This window comes from Malaclemys terrapin, chromosome 2 (assembly GCF_027887155.1).
Source record: "Malaclemys terrapin pileata isolate rMalTer1 chromosome 2, rMalTer1.hap1, whole genome shotgun sequence".
NCBI lineage: Eukaryota > Metazoa > Chordata > Testudines > Emydidae > Malaclemys > Malaclemys terrapin.
In genome coordinates, this window is record NC_071506.1 from 153,466,370 (window position 1) to 153,478,083 (window position 11,714).

Sequence of the window (11,714 nt, forward strand, 5' to 3'; positions counted from 1 at the left end):
TACTGTGGTAACATATTTTTGCCCAAGTGCTCGCAACTGTTGAGATCTTGGTTTTCTAGCTAACTGGTACACCTGTAGGGAAGCACGCTGCTTCATCTCGGAGATCTTGACTGTCTCAACTCAAGCTTTGTAAGGCACCCAGATAACCATGGTGATGAGTGCAATACAGTTGAAATAATATTTCAATATCATATTTGATATTTATGCAAAATACAATCTTTCCACCTGAAAAAGGCTCAGATTTTTTAAATATTATATACATACAGTGCCGCTGACATGCAGACATCTGATGGGTGAAAGGCAGCAGCCAGCACTAGACATTTATGTGGGGAGAGCTCAACTTTGGCCAATGACACACAGACAAGCCATTTATCTTGTGAACATTTCCATGGAAGCCTGAATATCTATGCAGAATAGACAGAACGAATTGGATGTTAGTTGAAATGTCTCATTTGATTTTAGTAAAAGTTAAGGGAGAGGGATTGGCTCACAGACTCATCAAATGGCTTTAGCACCATTTTAAAGTTTAAGAAATTTATACATGCAATGCTACACAATGCAAAATTCAATAGAATACTGTGGCTAATTTTGTAGTTCTGATGCACTCTCATAAGCAAAATAAAACCACAGTAGCTTCAATGAGTCAGCATCCTGTACTTGTCAGTTTCTGCTCAGTGGACACACAGACCTAAGCTTTTATTTAAAATGACACCCAGCAAAGAAACTAGAAGTTCTGATTATTTAATTTTATCCTATTTAATCCATCTCACGGTTTGTCAGATTTTTTTTCTTCCTCATTAAACTGGCTCCTGTACACTACTTAAAAGTTGCTCTAAAGTCTTGTGGAGCACAGTTTGAAGCTCCAGGAATGACTAATTCTGCTTATGACTTCTGGGGAATGCCCTTGAGAGAAAATAGATGGGAAATACCCACCAACTGATACAAAGTGTGTAATACAAGATACATTATATGTTCTTGTGATTTATCCAAACTTTTTTTCCTTCTTATTTTTCAATTTGCTGATCTGTTTCCAGAAAGATTTGCCTTCCACTTTTTGTGCCAAAGATATATAGTGCTTTCTACACACACTGACAATTTGCTATTTAATATTCTGCATTTCCTTGGTGGAAATTATGGATGGGCAATGGAATGTGAAAGAGTGAACATTTCTCACGTAGAATTTCTCACCGTGAAATAGTTTTAACAATTGCAATAATCTATTTTTTGGGGAAACAGGGGATGGATAACGTGAGGATTACTTGTTCTGTTCATTCCCTCTGGGGCACCTGGCATTGACCACTCTTGGAAGACAGTATACTGAGCTAGATGGACCTTTGGTCTGACCCAATATGCCCATTCTTATGTTCTTGTAGGAGGAATTTGATAATGCATTTCTAGGAACTCTAAGTAATCTGACTAACCCTTAGTTCTCCACCCTGCCTGCTTGGTATTAGCATCTAACCTAGCAGGCTGTACATCTTCAGGATTTTACTTAACATGGTTTCTTGCAGACTGTGCCCATCAGTAGTTCACCAGATTTCTCTGACCCTCCATTTTTTACATCTCTCAGTGCAAGTGAAGTTACTGCTGCTACTCCTGCCATCAAAAAAGCCTTCCTTTGTCTCTCTCCTTCAGCAACTTGTAAGCATTTCAAACCTTAGAAACAAGTATCTGTTTTCCCTTGCAATACTATGCAAATTCTTTCCCCTGCTATTATTTATTATTCTAAAGTGGCATTATTTATGAAAATTCTATAAAGTGCTTTGTGATCAAATTTGTATGGAAGATGTTCTACCAATTATAAATGTGTAATTATTTATTTTATATATAGTAGAGCTTACATAATTCCTTCCCTGAAGAGATGAAATTAGTCTTCTCTGCCCCTACGTAAACTTAAACCTCCCCAAAAAATCTCATTTTGGCTTCAAAGTCCAAATCAGGGGGTGGCCACAGACTGTGTTTTCCCTGATTGGGTCCTGCTTATCATATCTATGGTCCCCAAACCATAGCTAGGGCAACCACAATGACCCAGTGTGTGTGCATGTTATTTTGCAGCTGGATTGAATATTTCGGCAAATTTGATAGCCATGTTTTTTGGGAGGCTCTGGCTTCCTTCAGGCTGATTGGCAGCTGCATGCTGAGAGATGAGTTACAGCCTGTGTTAGAGGAGTAGGTAGAGTAAATGTCTCTTTTTCCCTACTGCTTCTTCATATCTTATTCCCACAGAAGACCATACCTGGCCAGGATTCTCATGCTCTGAAGGAAGAGGGTAAGAACTCCGGTGAGACCAAGACTGCTAACTGTGATGGTAGTTTTTGGTGATAGGAATGCTGGTCTTCTAGAATTGTAACAATGCCAAACTTATTTTACACAAGGAACATCAAACAGCTGTCAATCTGGGCTGAACCTGCAGCAATCTAGAACTCAATAAAACTCCTTACCATCCATCCCTCTCTTATAAAGCTTTCAAAGGTATCAAAGATCAAATACAAGTCAAGTGTCGATTTAGCATTAGATGAGACCGAGTGTCAGTTCAAAACGGGAATAGCTATCAAGGTGGAGATTCAACCATCTATAAACACCTAGATTAAGTACTATATAGGGAGAGACTTTTAAAAAACTGCTTAATAAAGTCAGAACATAAAATACAGAAACAATGTAATGCCAAATTCAAACCAAGTCTCTCATCTACAACATGATAAAGTTAATTTTCAATGGACCAAAGCTTAGCCTATCAAGATCATACAGGATGTCTTACAAACACTAAAAAAAGCAAACGACAAAGAGCATCACTAATAATGAAGCAAGCCAGTTGATATTTTCTGCTCTTCAACATGGATATCTTCACTTCATCCAAGATAATAGTCACAAGATAAGTTACACTGTTTTTTCAAGCCAATATGGAACACTAAAAGGAAATACAATGTCTGCAGCCATTGTGGATACAGGGCATAGAAAAACCTCTCCCTTCCAGTTGGCAAGTTAGTCAGTTCAGTTGCCACCATCTGTGTACATCTATTGCAAAAACAAAAAGTGTCAATCTTCTTCTGGAACAAATATTTTAAAAAAATCCACAGGATTTAAACATCCCTGCACCCAATGACATTCAGCGACCCACATGTTAGATTGTCCACTGGATCAACATGCATCATGGGGGAAATAGGGAGAGACGGGACAGAGAAATCCAGAGACCCAGCTAAAAAGGAAATAAACCACATAGTCACTAGCCCTTGACATTACTACTGATTAAGGAAACATGCACTTGGGTCATCACTTTCTGTCCTGTCAAACTCAGACAGAACATATCACACAGTATACCAAGCAGACAGTAAAATCAGGTTAGGCTTAGAAAACATACCGTTCATGTCCACCCATGTTAACCCTTGTTCTCATCAAGCAAACTGCTAATGGCATCTTGAGTTCAGGACCCAGATGGTCCATGAGGTCATCATCCCCATTGGTCCCAGACCCACAGTCACCACATCTCAGGCACGCGGCATTAAGGGAGGTAGCCACAAAGTGACTAGCAGGGGAAGGCTGTAAGGACTGGGACGATGATACTGGCTGCTGGGAAATCCCCACACCCCCAGCCAAAACACTGCCCTCAGCAGCACGCTCAGAATGTGCTAGGTTTGCTCATAGAACACTGTGCTCCCCAACTCCAGAGACTAAACTGACCACTTTGCAGCACCTTCAAAGCACAGGGTTCCCTCTGCTGTTAGTATTTTTATTCACTGTGCGACTTCATTCAGATGTCTCACAGATGTGCCCAGCAGGGCCGGCTCCAGGCACCAGCCTGGCAAGCATGTGCTTGGGGCGGCTGCTCCAGAGAGGGGCGGCACATCCAGGTATTCGGCAGCAATTCGGCGGACGGTCCCTCACTCCCGCTGGGAGCAAAGGACCTCCCACCGAATTGCCGCTGCAGATCGTGATTGTGGCTTTTTTTTTTGGCTGCTTGGGGTGGCCAAAACCCTGGAGCCGGCCCTGGTGCCCAGAGCCTTTCATAGATGCCACCTCAGGCCCAGGTGCATTCTTCCTAGTGGCTGCTTGGTTCTTCTCAGAAGGCTGCTTGATGAAACGTGTCAAGCTCCCACTTAGAAGCAAGCCATAGCCTCAGCAATAGACACAATATCATCACTCACCAAGTCTATACTTCAGGGAAGCTTCAAAAGATTTAGAGGCAGTATTCAATAACCTCTCTATGAAAGAACAGGACCTGCTGAGCTGCTGGGGCTTTATATATTAGAAGGGATTCTTCTAATGGGACTAGTGACCTAACCATATCTTGTAAAATCTCTGGTCAGCAGCTCAATTCCCTAAGAAAGGCAGCACATGAGAAATGGTGATGCTAACAGCTGACACAGAGGGAGGCAGACAGGGCAGTGCAACCATTTAGGCAAACTAGGCGGCCGCCTAGGGCGCTTAGTGGTTGGGGGCGCCTAAAAGCCGATCCACGTGGTGCTTGGGCACCAGCAATATTCAGAGCCAGGGGCCCAGCTCCAGCAATACTTGGAGCCGTGTGTCCGCCCCAGCCCCACATGCAGCCCCCGCCACGCCTTCCCTGAGTGTCCCCTGGCCCCGACTTGCTGCCCCCGCCCCGGCCTCCCCGCTCGCCTTTCACAGCCCCTGGAGTCTCTGTCTGGGAGCAGAGCCTGTCTGTCTTTGTCTCCTCCATGCTGCTTCCCTGCAACAACTGCTGCCGCAGGGTCCTAGTGCCCCCCTCTCCACTGCCAGGGCAGACTGAGGCCTTGGCTACACTTGCGAGTTGCAGCGCTGTAAAGCCGCCCCCAGCGCTGTAACTTACTCCCCGTCCACACTGGTGAGGCATTTGCAGCGCTGTATCTCCGTGGTTGCAGTGCTGCATGTACTCCACCTCCCCGAGAGGAATAGCAAGTATTGCGCTGCCACCGTAGCGCTGCGGCGCCAGTGTGGCCGCCCAATGCGCTGTGAATGGCCTCCAGAAGTATTCGGCAGTATCCCACAATGCCTGTTCTAGCCACTCTGGTCATCAGTTCAAACTCTATTGCCCTGGGCTCAGGTAACCAACCATGTGACCCACCCTTTACATTCCCCGGGAATTTTAAAAATCCCCTTCCTGTTTGCTCAGCCCGGCATGGCGTGGAGTGCTATCAGCGAATCTTTCCAGGTGACCATGCCTCCATGCACCAAGCGAGCCCCAGCATGGAGCAATGACGAGTTGCTGGACCTCATCAGTGTTTGGGGGGAGGAAGCTGTACAGTCCCAGCTGCGCTCCAGCCGTAGAAATTACGATACCTTCGGGAAGGTATCAAAGCACATCATGGAAAGGGGCCATGACCGGGACGCCCTGCAGTGCAGGATTAAAGTGAAGGAGCTGCGGCGTGCCTACTGCAAAGCCCGCGACGCAAGCAGCCGCTCGGGTGCTCCCCCCATGACCTGCCGATTCTACAAAGAGCTGGATGCGATACTTGGGGTTAACCCCACCTCCACTCCAAGCACCACCATGGACACTTCAGAGCCGGTGGGGAGGGGTGGAGGGAGGAGAAGGAGGAGGAGGAGGAGGAGGAAAACGGGAGTGATGGTGGTGGGCCGGATGGAGACACCCTGGAATCCCTGGAGCCATGCAGCCAGGAGCTCTTCTCGAGCTAGGAGGAAGGTAGCCAGTCGCAGCGGCCAGTACTTGGTGGAGGACAAACAGAAGAGCAGGTTCCTGGTAAGCTTTTTTGTTTTTTTTTCTGGAAGGAATTTTTTCGGTGCGGGCTCTTTGGGAATAGATGCGGAATAGTGCATTGATGTGGTTTATTACATCGCGGTAATCGGCCTCGGTAATCTCCTCGAATGTCTCATCCAGAACGTGTGCAATGCGCTTGCGCAGGTTTATTGGGAGAGCCACCGTGGTCCTTGTCCCAGCCAGGCTAACGTGTCCGCGCCACTGTGCCACGAGGGGCGGGGGAACCATTGCTGCACACAGGCAAGCTGCATATGGGCCAGGGCGGAAGCCGCATTGCAGCAAAAGACCCTCCCTTGCTTCCCAGGTCACCCTCAACAGCGAGATATCGTCCAGGACGAACTCCTGTGGAAAATGTAGGGACAGTGTTCAGTGTAGGTGCCCCCTGAAGCTGTTGGCTCTCCCCAAGGCACAGAAACCCAGAGGACAGTGCAGCCCTGAAACAATCAGTCCCCTTACTCACCATTTTGAGGCTCCCGTGGGATATGTGTGCTCTGTTTCGGACGGGAAAATTATGGTATTGTGTAGACCCTGTGTGTTTTCTACTCCTTAAGTGCGGGGGGAATCATTACTCTGTCTGGTATAAACAATGCTGCCTCTTTTAAATGTTGCATTTTGTCTATACAGCTGCATCAACCTTGAGACCTCAGCCGTCCCTCTTATCGCCTGCTCAGAGACTGCAAAGACTCAAGAAGAGACCGCGAAAAAGCAAAGAAGACATGCTCCAAGAAGTGATGCAGCAATCTATTAAAGAGAATGAGAAAGCACAGAACTGGAGGGAGAGAGAAAGCAGGATCTGCCAGGAAAATGCAGCGCACCAGCGGTAAAGCACAGAGCACCGGCAGCAAAGCATGGATCGGTTCATAAGCATCCTGGAGCGCCAAGCAGGCGCTATCCAGGAGCTCGTAGCCATGCAGAAAGAGGAGCAGTACTGCAAACGCAAACGCCACCCCCCACCTACAGCCCTTGTCCCAAAACTCTTTCCGTTGTGCCCCACTGTCACCTCCAACCCACTTTCCCCAACTTCCGTGTTCTTCACACCACCAGCTGCCTCCAACACCAGTATCTTCACCATCCAGCCCTGAAAACCACGGCCCTTACCCTCTGCACTCAACCCCATCACCATGCAGTATAGCTATCCTGAAGTGCAGCACTCACTGCACAGCACACCAGACAGGACATATGCGAATCTGTGATTGTACTGTTCCCCACTCCACCCCCTTGTTTCTTTTCAATACATAATTTTTTTTTCTTTTCAATAAATGGATTTTTTGGCTTTGAAAACATTCTTTATTATTGCATAAAGTAAAAGACTCCTTATCCCTGGAAATAAACAGGCACTGCAAGTCTGCTTAGCAAACACTGATTCCTAAAGATTGGAACTACTGCACTTCACTCCCGTGCAGGGCATCAGATATCACTGCTGGTTTTCAGCCTCAAATTGCTCCCTCAAGGCATCCCTAATCCTTGCAGCCCTGCGCTGGGCCCCTGTAATAGCCCTGCTCTCTGGCTGTGCAAATTCAGCCTCCAGGTGTTGAACCTCAGAGGTCCATGCCTGAGTGAACCTTCGCCCTTCCCTTCACAAATATTATGGAGGGCACAGCACGCGGATATAACTGCGGGGATGCTGTTTTCGGCCAAGTCCAGCTTCCCATACAGAGATCGCCAGCGGGCCTTTAAACAGCCAAAGGCACACTCCACAGTCATTCGGCACCGCTCAGCCTGTAGTTGAACCATTCCTTGCTGCTGTCAAGGCTCCCTGTATAGGGTTTCATGAGACACGGCATTAACGGGTAAGCGGGATCTCCAAGGATCACAATGGGCATTTCGACTTCCCCTACCATGATCTTCCGTTCTGGGAAAAAAGTCCCGGCCTGCATCTTCCTGAACAGCCAAGTGTTCCGAAAGATGCGTGCGTCATGCACCTTTCCGGGCCAGCCTGTGTTAATGTCAATGAAATGCCCACGGTGATCCACAAGCGCCTGGAGAACCATAGAGAAATACCCCTTCCAATTAACGTACTCGGATCCTAGGTGGGGTGGTGCCAGAATAGGAATGTGCATCCCATCTATTGCCCCTCCACAGTTAGGGAACCCCATTTGTGCAAAGCCATCCACTATTTCCTGCACGTTACCCAGAGTCACGGTTCTTCTGAGTAGGATGCGATTAATGGCCTTGCAAACTTGCATCAACACGATTCCAACGGTCGACTTTCCCACTCCAAACTGGTTTGCGACCGACCGGTAGCTGTCTGGAGTTGCCAGCTTCCACATTGCAATAGCCACCCGCTTCTCCACTGGCAGGGCAGCTCTAAATCTCATGTCCTTGCACCGCAGGGTGGGGGCGAGCTCCTCACACAGTCCCATGAAAGTGGCTTTTCTCATCCGAAAGTTCTGCAGCCACTGCTCATCATCCCAGACTTCCACGACGATGTGATCCCACCACTCGGTGCTTGTTTCCCAAGCCCAAAAGCGGCATTCCGCGGTGCTGAGCATGTCCATGAATGCCACAAGCAATTTCGTGTTGTACGCGTTACGCGGCTAGATAGCATCATCGGACTCCTCACTCTCACTGTCACTTTGGATCTTAAGGAATAGTTTGACAACCAAACGTGACGTGCTGGCGAGACTCGTCAGCATACGCCTCAGCAGTTCGGGCTCCATTTCCCTCAGACAGATCGCGCTGCACAGAAACCATTGAAAGATGGCACCAAAGGTGGACAGAAACAAAGGGATTTCTGGGATGTGAAGTGATGCATCATGGGGCATTGGGACAGGACCCAGAATGCCCCGCACCTACGCCCCCTTCCCACAACCCACGGCGCCAGAATGGGAAGAGGTGCTCTGTGGGATAGCTGCCCATAATGCACCGCTCCCAATAGCGCTGCAATTGCCATAAATGTGGCCACGACAGTGCGCTGGGCAGCTGTCAGTGTGAACAGACTGCAGCGCTTTCCCTACTCAGCTGAACGAAGTCAGGTTTAACTCACAGTGCTGTACATCTGCAAGTGTAGCCAAGGCCTCACTCTGAGCCTGCCCTTCCCCCTCAGACCCTTTCATTTTCCAATGGGACACTCCAGCAGCACAGGGGACCCCTCTGCCCGCAGTCACTGCTCCTGCCCCATGCTGGGCAAAGAGGCACTCTCATCCCTCATCCCCAGTGAGGCTACAGTCAGGGGCAACAGCAGGGGAGGAGGCACACACAGCGCCCCACTATGGGGGAGGCGAGGGAGATTCCAGGACCCGAGAGGGACCCTAGGAGCACATGCAGTGACAGTGGGGAGGGTGAGTGTGCTGCTGGGGTGGGCGGGAAAGGGGGGCTCGTACCCCAGAGCTTGCTGCTGCTGGCAGGGAAAGAGCTGGGGGGAGTCTTCCTCTCTGGCCCCTGTCCCAGAGCAGCCTGTCTCTACCCCAAACTCATCCCCAGCCCTGCCCCACCCCAGAGCCCACACCCCCAGTCAGAGCTTTCACCCCCTCACTGCACCCTCAACCCTCTGCCCAAGCCCTGAGCCCCTCCCACACCCCAAAGCCCCCATTCCCAGCCCCAGACAGAGCCCTCACCCCTGCACCCCATCCCTCTGCACCCCTCCCATCCCAAAACTCCCTCCCAGAGCTGGGGTTAGCTGCCGCGGGGGGGGCTCCCTGGGCGGGGTTAGCTGCAGGGGGGGGGCTCCCTGGGCGGGGGGTGTGGCGGGAAGCTGCTGTGGGGGTGGGGGTGGGGGCTCCCCGGGTGGGGGGCTGGGTTAGCTGCCGTGGGGGGGTGGGGTTAGCTGGGGGGGGGCGCAAGGTGGAAGTTTCGCCTAGGGTGCGAAACTTCCTTGCACCGGCCCTGGAGGCAGAACAGGGACACAGAGGTGTCCATCACACAGCAACCAGATTAACAAGGCTCAGTGTGCTAACAGCTTTGCTCATGCAAGAGGCATACATTATATTCTTACAAGTGAGCTGCTTTCCCCTCGCCAGGGCACACTTCTTCACAGAAGCAAATTTTTGAAGGTGAGCTCTGCAAATCATCACCATAGATCAAGAACCTCATCATCTGTGAGAATGGGTGGTGTCTGCACCCCACGGCTGGGGAGTCAAAGGAGTGCCAGCAAGGCCGGCCTGCAAGGCCAAAACTACATCCACAACCAACACCAACCCTAAGCAAAACAAAAAACCCCAAACCTTATATCAAATAAAGAGAAAGTAGCTCCACTCAGCTCCAGCCTCACTCCCAAACAGACCCACAATCACTTGCAGGAGAGAGAGAGAAACTAGAAATAGCCCAATAAAAAGCCATGATTAGCATTAATTGATACTAAAATGGAAGAAGAGCTCTCACAGGGAAATACAGACACCCCCCACCCCCCAAAAAAGTTGCACAATTCTCTTCAATAATTACTTTTCATCTACTTTCCTTGATCTCTCTTTAAATCCATTTTTTCCTTCAAAATACTGCAGATAAGAATCTTTAGTAAAATATTTCGTAGACATTATTGGCTCCTTATCCTGAGGTTGTAGTAAATTTTGAATTAAAAAAAAACAACACAACCTTGGCATCATAATAAATATTTGCTTGTTTAATCCCTCCCAAAATATCTTTGTTTGCGCAGAGAAGTGACTGCAGCTCTAAACACAGAGCCTCATTATTAGGCTATCCAATCTATTTCTTAATAGTTGAGATTAAAATTGTTTGCTTTTTAAAGGTATAAAACTATCCTTTATACTTAAATCAAACTGTCGCAGAGAGTTAGCTGCTAGCTGACTCCAGTTTATTTTTATCTCTGCTCCCATCCTGGGTAATATAGTCACATTTCTTTCTTATGTCTTCCTGATTTAAACCTGAATTCTCAGACAAAAACAATTGCAGATTTTGATCTCTCCCCTTATTGAGTATTAAAACAGAGGCAGTTTTGTACCTTATTTGGTTTTCCATCGGCCTTCCTTGCTGTGCAGGTTTGCAATTACCTCCATTTTTCAACCTAAATCACCATGTCATTTATAAACAGGAACATATATTTCTTCACGCTTTGTCTTGTCTGGGTGCTTAAATTCCTACTAGTTCGATGCAGTCGCTTTCACTTTCGCTTTTTCATCTCCTGCGACATACTTCAACGTCTGCCCATGTAATTATCTTTGCTATCACGTGGGGGTTTGTTGTTGTTGTGTACAATTCTCAACAGTACAATAAATTCGAAGAGTAACTAGGTTAAACCTTTGCTTATTACAGCCACACACAGCTCACACGCCCGCCGCTATCACATGCTGCAGTCACCCTGTTTCCCACTGACAAGGTATGCTCCAAGTGGATATGTAAATCTCCATCTAAAGGATGTAAGCAGAGTCAGGATGAGCTCTACCCTGACATCTGGTGGTGGATTATGGCAAGTGTGGAAAAGAACTCCAGGGGCTGATCTGGTTTGCATAGGCACACCCACTCGCCTGGCATGAAACAACAGCAATTCAAAGTGGTTACTTTGGCTGGTGTGGGATCCCCAGTTTCTCTGTTATTGGGGCAGGAAGAATAAAGTTTTGTTACCCTGATTCTGTAAATCAAGGCCAGTGGAACTGTTGTATGACAGAAGGACTGAGTGAGTCCTTCACCATTACCTAAGTAGCACTTGCTTGACAAGGGGCATGGGTTACAAAACCCACTGAATGGAGAGAGGATGTGAACAGGTATTTATATCTGATGGTATGGGCACTCTTTGAGGGTTTGAAACCCCAATTGCACTACTTCCTCTTTCCACTGTTGAATGTCAGAGCTAACTTTGATTCTATTAGGAGTCTATTTACAGGCTGCTGAGCTGAATTCACTTTGGGCCAATGGTGCACTAGCACTGGGGCTCCCCTACTAAGAGCTGAAATCACAAAAGAGCTAAAGTTATTAAGAGCTGAGATCACTGAGACTGTGTTAACTAGTGGGGGAGCCTGAAGCTATATTGCTAAGCGGCTGGCGGAGCTGCTAGCAGAGTGGAGTGGCTGGAGAAGCAGCGAGCAGAGCGGAGCCTTGTGGGAGCGGCCCA

General features: G+C 48.2%; 1 protein-coding gene across 2 annotated transcripts in view; it reads right to left on the reverse strand.

The window, feature by feature from the left end:
• Positions 1-10,924, reverse strand: part of OTULIN (OTU deubiquitinase with linear linkage specificity) — a 56,707-nt gene extending 45,783 nt beyond the window's left edge. The window contains exon 1 of one of the 2 annotated variants that reach the window (XM_054018137.1): positions 10,608-10,924. In XM_054018137.1, the coding sequence (XP_053874112.1) occupies positions 10,608-10,624 (17 nt within the window). In that variant the 5' untranslated portion in view covers positions 10,625-10,924. The remainder of the gene's footprint in view (positions 1-10,607) is intronic. The other variant, XM_054018134.1, reaches the window with a different exon arrangement.
• Between the last annotated feature and the right edge of the window lie 790 nt (positions 10,925-11,714).